Source organism: Perca fluviatilis, chromosome 2 (genome assembly GCF_010015445.1).
Source record: "Perca fluviatilis chromosome 2, GENO_Pfluv_1.0, whole genome shotgun sequence".
In the NCBI taxonomy this organism is placed as follows: domain Eukaryota; kingdom Metazoa; phylum Chordata; class Actinopteri; order Perciformes; family Percidae; genus Perca; species Perca fluviatilis.
In genome coordinates this window covers 15,074,809-15,098,295 of record NC_053113.1, presented here as the reverse complement: position 1 = coordinate 15,098,295, position 23,487 = coordinate 15,074,809, and the positions used below count along the sequence as shown (strand labels likewise).

Genomic DNA, 23,487 nt, shown 5'->3' with positions numbered 1-23,487 from the left:
TTATATAATAGCAAAACTAAGGGAGGCTATTCATATTTATTTTTTTAATAGAAAAAAAAAATCACATGTTCTTTTACTATACAGCTTGTTTACATGGCTTCAGGCTTCAAAGGAGCTCATGAACACAAATCAGCTACTTTATTGTAGAGTGACAAGAAAAGCATACTGACACCATCTTCAAAGCATAGTTCAAGCTATTGTAAGATTGTCTGAATGGTAACGCTATCAGTAATCAGATTACATCTGCTGAGCGCTATATAACATATTTAAAATATTTAATTAAAGGACATTATCTATAGGTTAAAGTTTAGCCGTCTTACTATGAACAATGCTAGTGGTTATCCGTCATTGAGCACTGTTTTTAATAATTATGGACTATGGGTTTCTGACATACAGTACTTTTCCCTGAATGTGTTGGATAATCCAAATTGGATAGACAAAAATAAACCTTCTTTTAACTTTAACGAGAAGATATAGTATATGTATTTAACTGTATGTATGCGGTTTCGATTAGCTAGAGGGTGTGCATTATTTTCAGATAGCGTAGTGAACATGGGTCTAAATCAATAGTCATAGCTGAGGACTATTAGGCTTTGGTTTTTCCTGCTTGTTGAAGAAGTAGACTAATGACAATTTCAAAGAAAGATGTTGCCAACATAAAGTCTACAATTAAATTATGTATTCCCCAAAATATTAAATGCTGGTAAGTGGCCATGGTACTGTACAACTGGGATACTTCAGTCTGTCCCACATGGTTATGAAAAATAATGCACTTTGCTTGGCTTTGGGGTATGATTAGTGTGTGCCATACCTTACTTATAAAATATAACAAACACTGTGGGTGTCAGGGTGGGTGCGAGGCCCTGACAACATGGACTTGAATCTTAGTAAACTCCACATAGCTAATCTAGCATAGGTTCAATAGTAGGGCACAAATACAGTTGGACCCTCAAATCATATGTGCTTAGTGTGAACTATATAGGCCTAACAACAGCATTATGCCCACTTTACACAGCATGACGCACGACTTAAACAGCATAAAACACAGCTAAGGCAGTGTAACAAGAACCCAACAGCGTGAAAAAACAGCAGCGTTGTGTATGTTGAATGCAGAATGACGGAGCAGGCACCCGTGAGGTGTGAGGCACTGCATGGCTGTACTTTTCACACACCAGAAACACGCCAGGGAAATCACCTAAAATTCAAAGTCTGCGTCATATGCCAATAGAAAAGTCTCTTGCCATAAATGTCCAAAGCAAAGGTTCTTTGCACTATGATTTAAGAAAAGGTAGAAAAATGACTTTCCCTACATGGGTGTATTCTTATTACTCTGACTAGAAATGATCAAGACGTTGACCTTCTGGGGAGGAGAATCTCACCATTACAGGTGAAATGATGACAGCAGCAGTTTTCAAATCACTCCCTCACACTTGGAGTATGCAGAGATACATTATCCAGGTTGTTTTGAAGACAAGCCCCAAATCTGGACATTCGACAGAAAAATAATGAGTAGATGAACCAATTACTGCCCACAGGGACTAATAACTAAAGCAATTATGGTGCTTTAGAAATGAGTAACAGTAATGAGTAATGTATTGCATTTTTCCAGTCAGGATCTCAACATTGGTTAGATGCATACGGTAGATTACAGGCTCTTAGCAGAGTCCAGTGGCATTAAAACATTAAAGCACTATATTTGATAGGTTATTGTAATATACAGTTCACATTCATCAAATGGAAAAAGAAAAACACTTGGTCCAAATGGAAAAATAGCATGCAACTAAAGCACAATGCTGTCTATTGTTATATTGATTAGTAAATGGGGTGAGAGAGATAAGCAACATTATGCCATCTCTTTGAGATAGTTTTACACCAAGTGCTAAAACTAACATGCTCACATATGTTCACAAGAACATATGCATGTTAATACACACAGCTCTGTGTAAGAGAGGAAAGCCACAATCTACACCAAGAAATTACATCAATACATATTTCCTATTTTAAACTTTATCGTTTATACATTTTGCACACACATGCCACACACACACACACACACACACACACACACACACACACACACACACACACACACACACAGAGAGCAGGATATGGCAACAGAGCTAATGTTTTCTTTGAAGCGATAACATCTGAAGTGTAGTGGAACCCTCCCAAAGCTGACCTACAGTATGTCACCAAGCCAGAAGTCTACAGTCAAGGCTCCAGCAGCAAATAACCAATTATTAAGTCAGGGTGCCTGTTTGGCCCACCGCCTGCTAGCTTATAAATAACAAGAACCCTTTAAGAGGTAGTGCATTAAAACACACACACACACACACACACACACACACACACACACACACACACACACACACACACACACACACACACACACACACACACACACACACACACACACACAAAGTATATATTCGACCATATGTAGATATTAGGTAGTTGATAGAAACACATATCCATCAACACATGCGTGCACACAAACCTAAATAATTGCAAACACTTGTACATACACTCACACAAGTAGACCCTGCATGCATATCCTTCTTACACATGTATGTAAAGGGTATAGCTAATAAAATACAGGCCCACACAAACACTGACACATTTACATACACACATACACACACACACACACAAACATGGTTGTACTGTATGTGCGTGTATGAATGCTTGAAGCTTTACAGACACACACGTTTACTGTACAAAAATATATAATAAATTGCTGGAATTAATACTATCAACGCATGCATCCACACTCTTGTACACGCACATATGCACACAAACAGAGAGAAATGCTCTCAAACTTTTGGTGCTGATAAGGCTCCCCTAAATATTTGTCTTAAGTCGAGCGTTGAGAGAGCCAGCGGAGTTCTGTGCTGTTCAGACAGTCTTACTATTATTTCTATTATTATTGTTATAATTATTACTCCCAGTTTCTTTGAGTTGGGATCCAACAAACGGAGCTGGTTATGACCCAGTGGGTGTGGGTGGTCCCCAGCACCCTTAACTCATCAATCAACCAAACTAAACCCAACACATACACTGCTCAGTGCAGTTACATGAAAAACAAACAAAGCACTGTTGGCACCACGGGTACAGGACATTTAACCTAAACCATCATCCAGTTTCACTCTAGGAGTTGTGATGATACTGGGAGTCATAGATTGTCGGCTCATATCAGGACAATCCCGGTAAAACTCCAAGACGCACAAGAATACATTTCTGAGACATAATAATACCAGAATAGATATAGGCTTGCTAAACATGGGATCTAAATTATTAAGACATTTGTATTGCTACCTGAAATTTAACACAGTAAAGTCATGCAGGAACCAAAGTTAACAAACATCCTCAAACAGCAAATGAATGGAGTAAGAAAAAGGAAATTCAATTTCAAGAACCATTACGTTCTTTATTTGGCTATTTCATGTTGAAATTAATTGTACATGTTAAAATACAGATGAGTAACAACACACTCACATAGGCACAAACAGCCAGGGTGTTTTTGCTGCTATGAGTGTGGTGTTACTCAGCTCTATTTTAACATGTACAACTAATTTCAACATGGAATAGACATCTAAATAAAGGCTTTTCAACTTTTTGCCAGAAGAGTGCCTTGGACCTTTCTTCTTTTTGGAACTTTTGTGTTTCCTTGCAAAGAGCACCTTTGTTATTTGTTTAAACTTCCGAGCACTCCAGACCTTTTCTCTTCTAACCACTAAGTTCTGTTTTGTTAAAGTTGATGGGATGCATATTGTACTTCTAACCCTGTTCAGGATCAATATAGTGTTAAGGCAACTAAAAGAAACCCTTCAGAAACTGTACTTCCAGTTTTCATTCTGTCCAGATTGAAACACTTCATCTTTACCAGCTTAGTTTTGGTGTTAATAGTAAATAAAATGAAAACATGGGATTGAATTGACCCACCTAAAGGCACCAGTTTAAAGTCACACAATATATTAAAATAACTAACTTGATTGAATGACCAACTGTGATGCACTACACGGGGTACAGATATTTTGCCCTTACATCTAATGTTTTAAAATTAATTTGTGGTGCTCAAAGCATTAAAAAACTCAGCGGCAACAGTGTTCAATAATAATAATTTTTCTTTGCTAGTTACAAAAGTAATAGAAACACTGTACGCCCAGATGGAGTAGCTACGTGGGGATGACGGACCATTTACCTCGCATACAGATAGGTCTTGGCAGGGGGTGATGCAGGACACACAGACTTCACTTACAGTAGTTCAAGGTAATATACCCACAAAAAGCATAAAACAGCCTATAAAGTTACATCACTATCATTTATCTTCTTTTTGCCTAATGAAATAAAGTATTAAAGCACCTGTGAATACCCTGGATATATTGATTTGCCGAATTAATTTAGCATATACTGGGATCAAAATTCCAAAATTGGCTGTTTGTATAGAACTGCCACAGAACACTTTATTTACATATGGCTTTTATTTTTGCCAGATAATGCATCTGTAGCTCTAACTCTATTACTGGTAAAAAAAAAATATATTTTTCAAAAAAAAAATTCAAATATGAGCCCATATTAATGAAATGTTGGCCTAATGTAGAATAAAGTGAATATGCTAAGAACATAAATCAGAGACAAATCTCCAATCAGCTGTTTTCTGTGGCTAAATACTAAAGTAATTCAACTTATGCACAGTATATGACACCACTATAAGCACTCCCCAGTAAAAACAGAGTCAAAATAAAAATACCTTACCATTAAAAAAATTGTATATTGTGAAATAACAGGATGTGAGTAAACGGATATAGAAAGCACTATTGTTCTTAAGCTGTTCTGAGATACACCAAGTCGTGTTGAGCAGTAGTCCACTCTCCATATGGCTTCAATGGAATTTATGTTGGACAGGCACCAATAAGCCAAATCTAGTTAGCGACATTATATCATTGGAGCCAAATCTAATTTCAGCCCCAGTGTGTTTTAGTCGTCAGTGACTCTCTAAGTATCTCTCCCCTCCTCTTCTTCATGTTCTGTTCTCTCTCTCCCTCCGTCCATCTCTCTATGTGAGTGTCACCTGCCCTCCGAGCTGGCGACGCTGGGTCTCGGCCTTAGCGTGAGAGCCCCATTACCCTGACTGGAGGCTTTGTTTTCCCTGTGAATCTGTGAGCGAGTGTGTCCGTGTGTCTACGTGTGTGTCTGCGTGTGTGTGTGTGTGTGTGTGTGTGTGCTGGAGGAGAATGTCAGAGAGACAGTGATTTGTTACATCAGTGAGCATTCCAGCTCCGACATACTCTGAGTAGACACATAGAGAGGGAAACAAATGTGTTGTTTGTTGCTGTCTTTCTAGCCAAATCTATTTTTGTAAATTATTATACTACGAATTGTTTTTGTAGATGAGAAAGCTGTGATAAATAGCATTGGTATTGCATAAATAATGGCTCAGTTGAAACTGATTGTATATAAAAGTTTGAAAGGTTTGCAGAGAATTCACTCAACAGTTGTGTGGAAACCCATGACAGAGAAATAGATGAGGGGATTGTGTGTATAGGTGAGGTAAGAGAGAGAGAGAGAGTGTGTGTGTGTGTGTGTGTGAGAGAGAGAGTGGGTGGGTGTGAGAGAGAGTGGGTGGGTGTGGGTGTGTGTGCATGCATGTGTGTGTTTGCAATCAGGTTCAAGGTCTATGTCAGCAGCTCCACTGTTCTGTGTGTTTCTAAGCACTGGGGCCACAGCTCCATGGAGCAAATGGAGACACTGAGCAAGATACCATCTGCCTTTGCCCATCTCACGCACGTACAGCAACTGTAAATAATTAATTGAATGTCACAACTCTGGCAAAAAAATCTCACTTTAACTCAGGGAGGAGCGTATCATGTGTGGGTCATACTGTATGCTGGCTGGCATGACATGCCCACTGTTGCCTTGTTCAAATAGAAAGCCACAGGAAATCAGATCTTCAGAGTCAGGGCCAAGAAGACATTATTCGTAAATCCAGTGTAGGAATACCACAATGAATAAAAAAATGAATGAAATGCCTGGACATTACTGTGCTTGATTTATTCATCCATAGCTTGAGGTCTGGGGTGTGAAGATGGACAGGGCTTTTATCATTAGTAATGTTTTAGATTTAATCTGGAAGTTGACAGTTGACTTGAGGTCAACGTACGGACAACAAAAGAGATATATAAAATAAAATTTAAAAAGTTTCTCCCTCAAAGATCAATGGTGAATTAGTTGAGTGGGTCTCAACCTATAAATATCTGGGAGTTGAATTGATCATACTCATCATAAAACTGATTTTTAATGTTTGTGCACAGAATAAGTTTAAGAAACTGCAACAGAGCATGTTCTTTCTTAGAAAGCTGAATCAATTTAGAATAGACAGTCACATTCTTCAAATGTTTTATAAATCTGTTCTGCAGTGTTCCCTCATTTGGCTTAATCTGCACTTTTAAGAACATGCGAGTTCAAAAACATAAGAAATTACAGAGAATAATCAAGACAGCCAGCAGGATCATTGGGGTTGACCAGGCATTAGTCACGCATTGCCAGTCCTTCCTCCACAGCGCTGCAGAGGAGGGTGCCTCTGCAAAATAGCCTCAGGGAAGGAACTTGTATGGTGGAACATGTGTGCATTGAAAAGTTGTTTTAGCCGTGCAACAGAAACCTCAGATTGGACAGATAGTCTAGCTAGCTGCCTGGATTTACCCTGCAGAGATCTGAGGAGCAGTTAACCATAGTCCTCAGAAATCCACCGGAGTTTAGAATGCCAACACAAAGAAAGCGGAAGGTGGGGGACATCCGGCCGAAATGAAGGACATCCGGCGGAATTTCCGGCGTCACCTGAAGAATCCCGGAAGTGGAGCGTCTTGGATAAAGACTAACCAGGTGTCTGCAGCTCAGCTGTTCAATGAGCTGATTCTAAAAAACTCAGACCAGATCCTCAATGATCCTGCTCATCCTCTCCATCTCAAATTCAGAAGCAGTAGCCGGTCAAACAAGATTTCTGCAGCAGAAAATCTGAACTGCAAGATCCAGCCAATCATTTGTGCCTACAGCAATTAGACTGCACAAGGAAAGACTGAAACTGGTGTTTGGCACCTTAACTGCATCTTTGCACAATAAAGCAACTCTCTGGCACTTTAACTTCTCTTTCATCACTGCGAATATTGCACTATAGATATTATTTTTATTGTTGGTTATGAAATGCTTATTGTTTTAGTGTTTATGTATGTGTTGTATATTGGTACTGACCATATTTTAAAGTGTTGTGTGTCTTTTTCTTTTAAGGAGATGTGTAAGACCACATGAATTTCCCCTTGCGGGATAATAAAGTTTACTTTGACTTTGACTGTCTGTGTTTTTGTGGCTGTAGACAGCCAATAGATAAGTTCCCTGTCCACCCTGTGTGACTGAGTAGGACTCAGACTCAAGTTGCTGCCCCTACGGCACATCTTTATCTTTTGCTCTGATTTGGACTTAATTTGATGTTTTTCTTTTTTTTATATTTTACATTCACATAAAAATATCTGTCTTATTACAGTTCATTCCCCACCCATAATTTACACAAAAAAGTCAATCGTCAAGCCGTCTTTTTTGAAATATATATATTCATCATTTTCTTTTTATGTTACATTCAGTTTCCCTTGCTGTCAGTTGATTTATTTGTGACTATCTTTCTCTCAATTCACTTTATGGTCAGCTTTTACAGTATGTGTTTAGTAGCTTTTCTTTAGTTTTTATCATGTTTGACTTTTATATAGATGTCCATAATGTATTCAATCAAAATCATCTATGCATCTGTTCTTACTTCTGCTGCTATGACACTTTAATGTCCCTGTGTGGCATCAATAAGGAATATTTTATGTTATCTTAACTTATGTGGTAATATTATTATAAGTGATTTGCTTCTCTTAATAAGCAGTTTTCACATGAACTGTTTAGGATTTCTTTAATTTAAAGATTTTGGTTTACAATTGTACTCTAACTCTCTAAAACAGCATTTAGACCACCATGAGAAACTGAAACCTGGGATAACGGTCATGTATATTCCTGTAGAATCCGACCGAAATGTCTCATTAGAAGTACTATATGTCAAGGTTCAGATCAGGTCAGTTCATCCAAATTACAAAATAAAAACATGTTCTCACTTACCCCTAGTGGGATCTAGCCATGCAGAAGTTTTGTTTTATTTGTCCCGGATTTTAGATATATGTCTCTGAGGCCTCCACTCCAAAGCAGGTGAATGGCATTTTATTTGTGGTGCCAACAGCATTGGGATATGACATTGGAAAAGACAACAGCAACTTTCTGTCCAGGATAAGTGTCACCATGACACACACAGAAAACAACAGTGTTTATAGGGACCATTTCTTTAACAGAAAGTGGGCCCAGTGAAGTGTTGACAGAGAGATGGGAGGTATTTAGATCTGGGCAAAGAAAAATCTAAACCTAGATATCTCCATGGCTAGATACCACTAAAGGTAATTTTTTTTTTAATTGAGGGGATGCAACCCTTTAAGCTCTTCTTTAAGAACCATTAATAGTTCTTTAATAAACATGTCATCAAACAAACTGTACCCATCCTTCATACTGTAACCGAAAGGGACAATGCTGACCCAAGCCGGTCCTTTTTTCCCCCCATAAAATCCCAACTCCTGACAATCTATGGAACTCTCCTCTAGACAGCAGACTCAGGGACATTTCCTATGTTGCAGTGCAGAAGTGCTGCACTATTAGATTAGCCTACAGACTGAAGCCTCTCTGCCTGTATGAATGGATGGAGGAACCAACAAGTCCATCAAATTCCCTGTGGATGATGTCTTCAGCACAGCTCAAGGCGCAGGAAAGAGTGTGTGTGTGTGTATGTGTGTGTGTGTGTCATGGCTGTATTTTGATGTAATGTGATCAGTAATGAATTTTGTGGGGGGATGTGATGCGATGGGGGGGACAAGAACAAGAGGCGACTGACTACTAGTGTCCGGGAGTCTCTCAAATGTAATCTAATGAAGAAACACATGAGAGGTAGGGTGGTTGGGGCAGCAGCAGGAGAGAGAGGGAGAGGGCAAAGAGGGTAGAAGAGGTAAAGGGAGAGGCTAGAGGTTAAGTCCTAACGGAGAGAGAGAGAGATAGAGAGAGAAGAGAAAAAAAAAAGTTTTTTTTTGGGGTTTTTTTTGGGGGTTTTCAATCCTATCCATTAGGGCCTTGTGACCCCACCCCCCTACCCCAACACCCTCCCACCACACCCTTGTGGCTGAGTAACCCCACACACACACACACACACACACACACACACACACACACACACACACACACACACACACACACTTAAATCAAAGGAACTCTTGTTCACTTAAGGAGGGGGGAACGAGAAAGAGAGAGCACTGCCACTTCCTAAACGAGTTAACCATTTGGACTGTCAGGGCCAACGGCATGTCTGCTGCACACACACATATACACACAAGGACGGACGCACACACACAAAGGCAGGAAGCCTCAAAGTAAAGAAAGGCATGTGCAGAAATGCCAAAACCTAGCACACACACACACACACACACACACACACACACACACACACACACACACACACACACACACACACACACACACACACACACACACACACACACACACACACACTTTTTCCACACACACCCCCCCCCCACCAAACACCCCAAATCCTAGTACTGGTGATCAATCAGTGGGCAGTCAGCATGTATGGTAATCCATTCTCAGGTAGCAGTAGACAAAACAAAAACTGACCACGCTTGTGGTTTTTAATAAATTATTTAAGTATCTGAATGTTTGTAAAAGAATAAAATTATGTTATTCTAACTCAAATTCATTGGCTAATTTTCTCTGAAGAACATAAAAAATAACTTATTTTCAATAACTGCACATGGTACACCCCCCCTACACATAACAATTACATATGAGGTGTTTGGGTCTACTGGACCCGAGTGTATTTAAATGTAGGTGCTATGAAACTATGTTGTCTTTCTGCACCTGCTATTCCCACACAAAGTTACAAAATTGTTATATTTCAAGCACTTTCACCTGTTCTGATTAAGTTCTAAGAAATAAGCACCAATAATGATCAAAAATCTTGTTTCTATTTTTTTAATAATTGAATTTCCTTATTTTCTCACAAAAAACAAAAATGATCATATGATCAGAAATGTGATCTCACAGGGGTAAATGGCAAATATGAACCATAAATGATGTATATATCATTGGTTAGTGAGCTAAAGTAAACATCTATTAGGTATTTTTACATAAATTGTTATGGCTGTATTGATTTAAAAGCCTAATAATGTGGTGGATCCACCAGACCCAGGCACCTTACCTTACCCAGGAACAGTATATATGTTAAGCCACATCTTCTGGAAATTCCTTAAAGATTTACAGCTTTTTCTTACTCACAGAAATTTCTACGGCTCTAAAGAATTCATTCAAGTCTGATTTCTGTTGCACAAACATCCTTAGAAAGAAGAATATGCCAAAATAGTTGAGGTACACTCAGTGGGGACATTTTTATGGATTTACAGACTGAAAATGTATCAAGAACAATGTGCAAAAACGGGTAAAACTCCAGCTGCTTTATCTTATTTTTTGTTGCATTTGTTGCTTCAGACTGAATGGCATTTTTAGATCAGTATGATTATTTTCACAAAAAAGGAATCTTCTCTTCTTGTACTACCTTAGTGGCATTTAGCTCACTTTCTCTGATTTTCAATAACCACACCGTAAAATGTTTGGATTAATCTAGATTGGAATAACCTGAAGAGGAGCAACGTCACTGTGGGCGAAATATCAAATAGGAAAATGCAAGTTTTATAGAAGTGGACTTAACATATGTTCATGTAAAGTGTTTGTGTGTTGTTCATTATGTACTGACCTGTAGCAGATCCTACTATATCCCTGGAGGGGGACTCAGACATGGCATCGGCCAATCTCTCCCGGAGGCCTTCGTCGCTAGCGTCTGCTGAGCCAACGTTGTGCCGTGGCACGCCGAAACTCTCCGGCCAGCTACCACATACTTCCAGCAGGGTCACACCACGCCCGTCAAACGGACCTGCATGCAAAAACCAAACACAGGGTTAACACTCTTTTGATCCCCAATAGACTGTCCAATAATAAGCTGATTCACAGAATCGGTATTGGGGTCGATCCAGACATTTGGACTGACTCATTCTGATTCTATGATTGCCACCTTGGGTGCATGATATGAATTGAGCGATCCAATCAGAATAACTTTGGGTTAAACCAGTGGTAGCGCTAAGTACATTTGCTCAAGTAGTGTACTTAAGTTCAAATACTTGTACTTTACTTGAGTATTTTCATTTTTTGCAACTTTATTTACTTATATTCCACTACATTTGTCCGACAGATATAGTTACTTCTTTATTTTGAGATAAACACACACACACACACACACACACACACACACACACACACAACAAACAACAAACAACTTGTATGCACAACACAATCTTCATGCCTGTCAAATCAAATCCACACAGACCTACACTTCGCCTTAATCTTTTCTCCTTTCTGTCTGCCGTAATTTCTGCAATCAGAGAGATCTTGTGCTTTGGAGCCAGAGAGTCTGCAACCTGTTTCTCTTTCTGTGTGTGTGTGTGTGTGTGTGTGTGTGTGTGTGTGTGTGTGTGTGTGTTTGAGTGTGACAAGCCAGGCAGGCAGGCAGGCAGACAGGCATGCAGACACTAAAACAACTGGTTTATTCTATTAGTGTGCTCATTTGAATTGGTCACTGAGCCTGCCAGCACTAAGAGGTGATAAAGGCTGAAAAGGATGATTTAGAGGTGATGTAAATAAAATGCTCCTGTGACTCAGCACCCAAAAAAACAATGATACAAACACTTGACCTCATGGCTTTAATTTCTGCTCATCATCATCATCATCATCATCATCATCATCATCATCAGTTCAATTCTGCATATCAGCATCTCTCTTCTTGTTACCATGCAGATAAATATGTGACAGACATTGGGGCACAGAAAATGACTGAGTCAAACAAGCACACAATCTTCATAATATCATTTTGACAATAACTGTTCTTTGGTGGGAGAACCAGTCAGTGAATCCAGTACAGAAATGGAACTGGGACATATTTAGGGCGGCCACCTTTTCAATTTAGTTTGGAGTGAGATTTGGTATAAGGGAAGTCGTGCATTTTATGAGTAGACTGGGTCTGTGCAATTAACCCACCACAGGGGTCAGTGGGTCATTATTCCTTAAGGAATTTTGTTTAAAAAGTCCAGCAGCCAAATTCTCAAATGTAAGGCATTTATAGACGAAAAGCCACATCAATAATCATGGTCAATGATGAATACTTATGGTTGATACTTGCCAACCTCCAGACATAACATTCTTAAATTTGTGGCAGAGCTTTATTGGACAAAGTCCGAATAATCACAGTACTGTACAATAAATCTAGAAGAACCTTGAAAGGTCTCCTAGGAGTGATCATGTAGAATCTGAATGACATGACTCACATGACTCAACTTCCCTAACATGACATTAATTGCCTCATCAACAAGTTATCAAGTGCTTGGCCCAAATGATAAATGCTGAAAGCATTTTTTAAACTTGTTGAAAAAAACTTGAAAGGACGCATGTTATATTCTTACCTCATGTAAACTTTCTGTCTCTCTCTCTCTCTCTCAGACAAGTGGACACACACACACACACACACACACACACACACACACACACACACACACACAGAGGAATGTTTCTCTAGTGCTCTTGTGGGTATCAGCAAAACCCCAGTGAGAAAGCAGACAGGATGACTTCAAAGGAAAAAGTACAAAAGAGGACACAAGAGATCCTCTTTTCCTGGAAAGACCAGCATCCATTTGTCTGTGTCTGTATCTCTGTGTGCATGCTGGAAATACAGAATACACGGATGGACATACAGTAGATTGAGGGTGACCGGTAACTACACAAGACGAATAGGTTAAAGTATTCAGTTTCTGGCTAGACTAAAGGTGCTTTCACTTCCGTAGTTCGGGTTATTTGATCCGGATCAAGGGCAAAGAATTATACATTGTAGCATTTTTCAGCTGTTTCGGTTTCTTTTCACACCACACTGTTTGCTCTGGTCCGAATCAGTTGATGAATTGGTGAAACAAACTGCAGGACTGCACGAAATGCAACAACACAAGTCACGTGACATTCACATCATTGGCCAAATGTGTCTTTGAGCGTATTTACTAAACTGCTCTTCGATTAGTCAGAATTAAAGTATCTACAGCCTGTAGTATGATTTGCAAAAATCCACCGCTCCCTGTTCAGATGCACCAATCAGGGCGGGGGGGTGTGTGTGTGTGTGTGTGTGTGTGTGTGTGTGTGTGTGTGTGTGTGTGTGTCTAACTGCGTGTCAATAGCTTCTTTCCGACCAAGTAGTTACAGGAATGTAGTTCTAGGAACAGTCCACTTCTAAACAGTTCTACTAACTCTCTCCCCCAAAACCGTTTTTTACATTTGCATTCGCACTGGCCAAGTGGCCATAGGAACTGGTAGGAGGGGTAAGGGAGTGACGCAAGCACGGCAACGGTCTTTATAGCGTCGTCACTTGACTTTAGCCCCACATACAACAACAAACCAGCATTGAGGAGGCCATCGGAATGAATCCTGTTGTGCCTTGCCGGGATCCTCATAATGGAGTTCGAACGGAGGCGTTTAAAGACTAGGGCTGAACACAGAAGATGAAGGCTCCAGCGTAATATGATCCTAATTAATATGATGGAAGAAGATAGAAGAGCAGAACGCAACAGGTAAACAAAACAAGGGGTAAGTTTAACTAGCATTAACAATTAGCTGGTTGAATGTGTGATGTTTGTCTTATGAGTTAACAGACAGTGAAGAATATGTACTCTTTGTGTTACAGACGTTGCTAGGTCACTAAGGGTTCCTATGTGGAAAAGGGAAAAGGATAAAGACCCTGCCCTGAAGTAGGAGCTGAAAGAGTTACAGGAACTGTGGTCAGAGGAACTTAATAATCCCCAAATTTGGTCTAGTCGGAACACAAGAAAAAAAGTGTTCTAGGAACATTATGTTCTAGGAGCTGCAAAAATCCCTCCGGTCGGAAAGGGACTATACGCTGCTCATGCACATGCATTCATTCTCCTTTGTGGGGGGAGGGGCTTAGGAGACTGTTTTGGGCTTTAGCGGAAAGGGGAAAGGGACTGAGAAGTTGTCGATGTTCACATTTTTTGGCTAGGTCCTGGATCTTCACAAGCCTACCTACAGCACCTTTAACGTGGGAAAATTCCAACGGAACTCCCGGGGGAAAAAAAGCAAAGAGAGGAGAAAAAGCCAGCAGACAACACGTTGCTTTTGCAAGTCCTACTCTGGAGAGATAACTGCACAGGTTGAATGTAGCCTTGGTCATCACAGCACAGCGCAGCTGACCCACGGCAGCTGGTTTAATCCAAAAATGCGCAGTTCTTCCAGCAGTTGGGTCTGTTCGAGGTCAGATCACATTCACTTCACAAACGAACCGCTCCAGAGTTCGTTTGAAAGCGTACCTTTTTTGGTCCGCTGTTGGTGCGCATTGGAGTGTGATTGCCGCATTCACACCTGCCCAAATGAACCGCACCAACGGGGGAAAACAAATTCTAGTGTGATTCAACTGAACTGAATGAGGCAGGAGTGAAAGCCTCCTAAAACATCAGAGAAAAAAATGGATGAATGTTTCATTCATAATCATTTATACTGTAGCAAGTGACTGAAATCACGTTATTGCAATGAATGCCATGAGAGCCTGATTGGAATGTGCTTAAATCCTACCATTCTACAAGTCCACCCACATACTAAGACTTGTGTGGGTAGCTTTGAAAAGGTCGATTTAATGACATTTTAAAATATATAGGCATGCAAATCCTCTGTCAAATTGTCAGCTGGAGGTTTTAGCGCATTGTATGTTCATAGCAAAGAGCCACACTTCACTCAGTAACCCTAAGCTGTGCTGTCCAGATGGACCTTTAGAGCTACAAAATTCAATTCAGCCTTTACAAAAACACACATATAAACACACATCCCAATCATCCAACATTAAATCAACTATTGTGCAGGACATAATAACATATCACCTCAAAGGGCACAGGACTGTTGTTTTAAACGCACACACACACGCGCGCACACACGCGCACACACACACACACACACACACACACACACACACACACACACACACACACACACACACACACACACACACACACACACACACACACACACACACACACACACACACACACACACACACACACAAAAAGCTCTCATGGCCGGCTTTGATGGAGGGGCTGCTGGCACTAAAGGGGAATCCTTTGAAAAATCAATCCAACACACACACGGCTGCTTCTGAAGTGCAGCAAAGTTATCAGGAAGCTAAGCCACTGTGTGTGTGAGAGTGAGTGTGTGTGTTTGTATGCTTTTGGAGGTTGCTCAGTGTTATCACAGTAGGGAGCATGGAGGCCCGTGCAGGCTCTCGCCCCAGCATTAGCACCTGTCACCGGCCTGCGGCAGGACTGAGATTGGCCAGGCCTCAGGGTACACACACACACACACACACACACACACACACACACACACACACACACACACACACACACACACACACACACAGTAGTCTGCTCCCTGATAGCCAGTGAGCTAGGCAGATCAAAGGTTTTGACAGCGGTGGCTTTTCTGGATGATAAGAGCTTGGCAGAAGGTTAGGAAGAGCTTTATGTTTATCAGACCAGGCTTTGACCAATATGATTATTTGAAGGCCGATACTGATAGTTTAAGACTGAAACTACCGTTTGCTGATAGTTGGGTTAATGGTTTTATTATGGAAAATAATTTAAATTTATGATCAGTCTTTCCTGGAGAAGAGCAAGACATTGTGGTATAAAACAAGCCAAAGTTATTTAAGTTTAATAGTTTAGTTCTGATTGGAGTTGAATTTGTTGAAATAAATAATGCTCCCAAATGCTTTCCTCTACCTAGGATCATACAGTCTGAAAATAAATAGTAAAAGAAGAATACTTTTTACATGATTTCTTTCATTTGTAACAGGATAAAATGTTTTTTTTCTTCTTTTTTCTTATATTATCTTACACATGCCCTCAGTACATTAAAAGAGTTATTGGTAATTGTAATCATTTGTCTTTCCCATACTGGCTCTGGAGAAACCCCGTCCTAATGTGAAATCCTGATCTGGCAAAAAATAATGAAGTCTAATACAACAGGCCTGCAAAAAATCCCACCTTCATGAAGGTTGTAATGTTCAGTTTTTGTTCAAACTGAACAGTTAGCTTGATAGTAGCACGGTGCAAGACGTTTTGTGTTCTTTCCTGACTTTCATGACTCCCGCCAGAGTCGGGCCAGAGCTCGCGCACACTCCACGGTCAAGAGCGTAAAGCAAAACACTGACCTAATTAGAACCTGTTCTGACGTATACCATCTAAGTCCCACCAAACGGAGTAAACTGTAAAGTCACACACACACACACACACACAAAACATTTATTTATGACGTTACGATATTTACTGAATCCTACGGAAGGACAATAACATTGAGGCCGTATTTTTAGAATAATATTTAGAATACTTTTTCAATACTTTTAAAACCCTGCCAGTACCCAGGTATAGGTCTTTGTCCTTCCAAATGTGTTCACTGAATTTTTTTATTCTTTTTAATTTCTCTCTTTAAATCTTTGAAAATGTGACGTTGGCAGGAACAGGATTCAAAACACACGCCATGGATTGCTGTTTTTCTCTCCATCATGTTAAAATCCAGCAGGATTAAAAGCCACTCTCCACCCAGCTGTTCGTCCCCACATACTGGCCCTACTTATCCCTTCAGCCAGTGCTACTTTCCTTAAAGATTTAATCACACTGCGGCGGGATGATGTGTGTGTGTGTGTGTGTGTGTGTGTGTATACTCTTACAACAGGGGCTTAGGGTGCCACAGTTGGATATGAACACACATCACAATCGCCTCTCAAACACTAGCATCAGTGCTTTACTGTAATACTGTGGCCATTCATTATGATGATTCACTGAACTTTTTCTTCAGTAGAAAACTGTTCCAATAAAAACTGCAGAAAACTAAAAGCCAAAATCGTCAGACAAATTCAAGGAATGGCAAGAGACTTGGTTGTTTATGACCAAATTACGAACGGCTCTGTGACCAGTGTAATCCGCGTCATGTCCTGTCTGCTGCACGCTCTACCCAGCGCCACCCTTCGCCTAAACCAAACGGGGTATTTCCAGTAAGTGAGAAAGCATCCGACATGTGAGAAAACTGTAGCCTAGTGGGGGCCTGATTCCTCGGACATTTCCGGAATTCATATGTGAAAACTGCTCAAGAGAGATTTAGGATAAGAACACAAAAATGTTCTTGCATGATGCCCATTGAGCCTTGAAGCTATTTCTTGAGGCTCCTGGTAGACCAACACCTTGACCTAGCTTTTTTCCATAAACCTGTTACCCATTCACACACACACACACACACACACACACACACACACACACACACACACACACACACACACACACACACACACACACACACACACACGTGAAGGAATAATGTTCTAAGTGCTCATGCCACTGTTTCTGGGTTACCTGTGCAGTTAAGATGCTAATGCCTGGTTAATGCTAATTCAATTAGGCTTTAGTGCAAGGGGGCTGATCGAACTAATTCCTTTATTATGGGTGCTGTAAAATATGTAATGGTGCGTGTGTGTGTGTGTGTGTGTGTGTGTGTGAGAGAGAGAGTGTGTACTCATGTTACTGGGAAGGCCGGCACTGAGAAAACAGGAACAGGCTGTTACTAACAAACGGATCGTAAATCAGGTGGGAGTTCAGGTGGGAACTACACTTATTAGGTTATTAGGCACACCTCTAAAATCTAATGTGATCAACAGCTTTGCAACAGATTCTGTATTTGTAAAGCTTATATAATGTTCAGGTTTTGTTAAAAGACAATTCCGGCGCAAAACAAACCTAGGGGTTATTAACTGATGTGTACCTAATCTGTCGCTCTCTGGGACATGTTTTCATGCTAATCAAATGAGTTTGGAGCTTTGACGAGGCTACCGCGGACCGCTGGTTAGCTTACAATGCTAGTATTTGGGGCATGGGGACACTCAAATTAAATTGTTATTTAATACCACTAAAAAGGCTCGAAATATCTATATACCTAAATGTGAACCGAAACATTGACAACATTGTAAGTGTACAGATAGTTTATTAAAAAGATAGATTATAAAGACAGTCGCGTTCATGTTTACTTGCAGGAGCCATCTTGGAAACCAGTCATGACTAGTCGAAAAACGAGTGCCATGCAAATGAGTTTGAGATTCCCATACTGTCTATGAACAGAAAAGAAAACAGATTATAGCAAGGAAACCTAACAACAACAAAAATAGTTTTCACAAGGATAGGCAAGTAGTCAAAGGACATTTTTGATTGAGGGTTCATCTGCATTCATCTCCGTCTGAGACAGCCTGTCTCCTACAAAACATATTTATATCATGAATCATAAATTTAATTCAGCTTCTGAAGTGTGCATGACAAAACGTTTGAGAACCACTAGGATAAAGGTACCATGTGGAGCTTTTGACCACTAGTAGTGATATGGAGCAACGTTTTCATGAGGGGGTTTCTGTTTTTGGTATTGTACAAGGACGCACATGCACGCAAGTGAGTGCTGCAATTTACATCCCCCTGTTGGTTTCACGCTAATCTGGCGGATTGATGGGATGCGGCCACAAACTAAGCAATGCACCAACAAAGGTAATGAAAAAGAAGACTGGTAGCAAGCAAACATGGATGTAAATGATGCACTATTTAAAATATAAAAAGGTGCATTTTTGAAGAAGGTAATGCATGATGAAAATAATAATCTGAGTGGCATTACGTTTTTACCAAGTGTATTTGCTACTTTAAATTAGTTGTAGATTAATGTAATATGTTTGAGACTGGGCTGGATCTGAACACATTAAATACAATTCAGCCTGTTTTTTGCAGCGGTGGTTAGGGGGAACCTCCATCATATCAGCCTTAGATGGCATTGAAAGGTCAGTGTAAATTCAGTACATCAGTTCAGTTCTATGTATATTCCAGCATGGTGTTATTGCAGAGTACATTCATTAATTCATACTCAAGTGCAATGACACCGTTCACACGTTATATAGATTACTTACAGAAACACACTTTTAATAGACTTTCACTTTCCCACATACTTACATGACTCTGCTGTGAACCCACACTGACATCCCTTAAGGCTGTATGTGTCTGTATGTATGTGTCAGAGAGACAGAGAGCGAGAGAGAGAGTGTCTCTGATATCCTCAGGGAAACACAGAGTGCTAGCTAGCTGGCGGAGTAGGTTTGTGGTGCAGGGTTAGTGTTAATGGAGATGTAAGCTCACAGGATTAGCACCCAAATGTAGGTATGTGTGTGTGTATGTGTTCTTGGGCTTTCTTTCATTACATTAAGGCCACTGCCTCTAAATCATTTAGTCCCTTTGCAGTCTCAGTGGTGTCGGTTAAGTGTTAGTAATCCCCATCAATACCGGGGTCTGCCTTCAGGCACTTTACTCACTACCACACACACACTAACACGTGTGCGTGTACACACACCAAAACATATGGCAATCAAGTAAGAAGACGCATTAACCTGTATGCAGTTAATTGCATACAAGTCCACAGACTACCCTGACACACACACACACACACACACACACACACACACACACACACACACACACACACACACACACACACACACACACACACACACACACACACACACACACACACACACACACACACACACACACGTACCACCCACTAAGCTAATTTGAGGCGAAGTGCTTTGCTCACTATTAGGCTTAATGCTTTAACTGCAAGCTATGGCTTGTATGTGTCTGTCTCAGCATCATGTCATCCAACAGTCACACACACATACACTCTCTCACAGACACATACACAAAAAGAGGTTTCCTTGAAGCATAACCCTAACCTTAATATTCATGTTCAAACCCTGAACTCTAAAATGGAGTCTAGAATGCAGCTCTCACATCCACCAAAAAAAAATTTAAGTTACTGTTGGTCCTACTTCCATTACTAGTTTTAGTGGCTGAGCTGCGCTTGAGATGGACCATCTCAGAGCAGGTACAAAGGTCACCGACTCTCCGGCACTGAAGACACACCCCTGCCATGCTGGGCTAATGCGACAGGCCAAACCGAACCGAGCCAGCACATTTGTATGGAAAAACCCATTAGTTCTAATTGGGGCAAAAACTCAATCCTAGAGCATACAGTGATGATTTTAGATAATTGTCTGCTTCCAACAGATCCATAAAGTAATGGTTTTCCCAGTTTGGTGAAGAACATGATTGGCATGCACAGAGCCTTAATCTCAAAGCTATACCATTTTGAATAATTGGAACACTGATTGCGAGCCAGGCCTTATCGCCCGACATCAGTGTTGGACCTCACTAATGCGCTTGTGTCTGAATAGTAGCAAATCCCTGCAGCCAGGTTCCACAATCCGGTGGAAAACATCATAATAATGGCCAACATATTAATGGTTTGGAATGATATGTTCAAGATATCGGTGTATTAAAGAATAAGAGAGGTTGTGACGATAGTAAGGCTTTTGTACAGTATACATACATACATGCCTTATATAGTACATGTACAGTGCTCTCCACAATTATTGGCACCCCTGTTTAAGATGGGGTCATGGACTTCTAAAAATTCTCCTTTTTTTAAGCAACATAGAACCCAAATGCAAAAAAAGAGAAAAATCCAACCTTTTTTTTAAGTACATTACTTTGGTGGTAAAAAAAAAAAAAATCACACATTTAGAAAAAAAAAACTTGAAATCATGTGTCCCACAATTATTGGCACCCCTAACAATTCCGCTGAAAAATGTAATTGATTTTTTTCAAAATATATTTTTCTGTAGTTGCTAAAGTTGGTCAGGGTATCTAGGAACTTTTAAATAGTAATTCATGACTTCCTGTTTCCCTGGGGTATAAATATGACGTGACACAGAGTCCTAATTCTCTTACCCATTTGTCAACATGGCAAAGACAAGAGAACACACAATTCAAGTAAGTGTGTCGACCTTCATAAGTCAGGCAATGGCTACAAGAAAATAGCTACTCGCCTTAACTTGCCCGTATCTACAGTCAGAGGAATCATTAAGAAGTTTAAAACAACTGGAACAGTGACAAACAAGGCTGGAAGAGGTCCCAAGTTTATCTTGCCACAACGCACAGTGAGGAGGATGGTAAGAGAAGTAAAAAAAAGTCCTAAGCTCACTGTCACAGAATTGCATCAAAGAGTGGCATCTTGGGGTCACGAAGTCTCCAAAACAACCATCAGACGCTCTCTACATGCCAACAAGCTGTTTGCGAGGCATGCAAGGAAAAAGCCTTTTCTCACTAACACTCCGCGTAAACGTCTGAGGTTTGCTAAGCGGCACTGGGACTTCAACTGGGATTGTGTGCTTTGGTCAGATGAGACTAAGATTGGGCTTTTTGGCAACAAACACTCTAAGTGGGTCTGGCGAAAAACAAAAGATGAGTATGCCGAAAAGCACCTCATGCCCACCGTGAAGTATGGTGGAGGATCTGTGATGCTTTGGGGCTGTTTCTCTTCCAAAGGCCCTGGGAACCTTGTTAGGGTGCATGGCATTATGAATGCTTTGAACTACCAGGACATTTTAAATAAAAACCTGATGGCCTCTGCCAGAAAGCTGAAGATGGGTTGTCACTGGGTCTTTCAGCAGGATAATGATCCTAAACATGTGGCAAAATCTACACAAAAATGGTTCAGCAGTCACAAACTCAAGGTCCTCCCATGGCCATCTCAGTCCCCAGACCTCAACCCAATCGAAAACCTGTGGGGTGAGCTAAAGAGGAGAGTGCATGAGAGAGGACCCAGGACTCTGGATGATCTAGAAAGATTGTGCAAAGAAGAATGGTCAAAGATCCCTCTCTCTGTGTGCTCCAATCTTGTGAAATGTTATAGAAGGAGATTAAGTGCTGTCTTGTTGGCAAAAGGGGGTTGTACAAAGTATTAACATCAGGGGTGCCAATAATTGTGGGACACGTGATTTAAAGAAAAAAAAAATTTTTTCTAAATGTGTGATTTTTTTTTTACCACCAAAGTAATGTACTTAAATAAAAGGTTGGATTTTTCTCTTTTTTTGCATTTGGTTTCTATGTTGTTTTAAAAAAAGGAGAATTCTTAGAAGTCCATGACCCCATCTTAAACAGGGGTGCCAATAATTGTGGAGGGCACTGTATCCTTCATTACAGTATATTGTCATAGAGTGATACTTGTGCCATATGCTTGCGTGTCACAGGCCAGAGTGCTGATGGCACAGCACATACTGTACACGCTCATGTGTGCACACAGATCAGGTAAACACACATGGACCGTGTGTGTGTGCATGTATTTTCTTGGGGGCTGAGTATGCTGGTTTGTTAGATCGTGGTGTGCAAACAGGGCTTGCATGAACATATACAACAATACATAAACCCATATACAACCACAGATTTTTAAAGTGCAGGACTGCAGTCCAAACAGGATCAGAGACACAAACACTTCACCTAAGGCGTGTCAACCACCATTTAAAGTACGTAAATTGGCACACATAGCACAAAATGGAAGTGCTTTACAGAGAGAAAAAGTAGTCAAGGTAGCTGGGTTGTTCCAATCCAGGGACTGAATGTGATACCATTGCATATTTTTTGCTCAGAAATAAGGCAGTGGCATTTTGGCACATCAACGTGTGTGGTCTTAGAATCCAAATAAACAAGCGCAGGATTCGTGGATGTGTGTCACATGCCGGCAGTGCATGCTGCGCTGAAGAGTAGAGGTGACGGTGATGAAGAAATTATATTTATTATTACACTGTATTGTCATAGTATTTTGAATATTTTCGGAGTAGTCTCAAACCTCCCTCAGAGACTGTGCACAAGACACCAAAATATGAGTTTATGAGAGAATGAGTAAGTCAAACCCATATATGGACTGTACAACAGCATGGTCACCTCAGTGATCTAAGATGGTTCTGTTCTGCTGGCAAGTCAATAGAAAAGACAGGTGTAAGACAGATGCCGTTCAAATAATACTGATAGCAGAAACAGTGTGGTACTAATGAAGTATCAATGTCAGCACTTCTTCTGCAACATTATTAGAATGTATCAGAGTCATAGTCAGAAATTTGCATGAAGATGGTCTTCATCTGGATAAAGGAAACCTGGTCAGACCAAGCACAGGACAAAAATAATTGAGAGACAAATCATTCAGAGGTGAAGTCCAACATGGGACACAAGACGGGAACAAATGGCAAGCAATGGTCAATTTTCTATGTCCAACTTGCAAAAAGGGGATAATAAAGAGATTAAGAGACAGTGAGTACATTTGAAGCATGGGACAGGAGATGCTTTT

General features: G+C 40.5%; 1 protein-coding gene across 1 annotated transcript in view; it reads right to left on the bottom strand.

Annotated features, from left to right (window-relative positions):
• Nucleotides 1–23,487, bottom strand: part of bcas3 (BCAS3 microtubule associated cell migration factor) — a 338,917-nt gene that overhangs the window by 20,641 nt on the left and 294,789 nt on the right. The window contains exon 23 of the mRNA XM_039783695.1: nt 10,892–11,068. Within this exon, the coding sequence (XP_039639629.1) occupies nt 10,892–11,068 (177 nt within the window). The remainder of the gene's footprint in view (nt 1–10,891; nt 11,069–23,487) is intronic.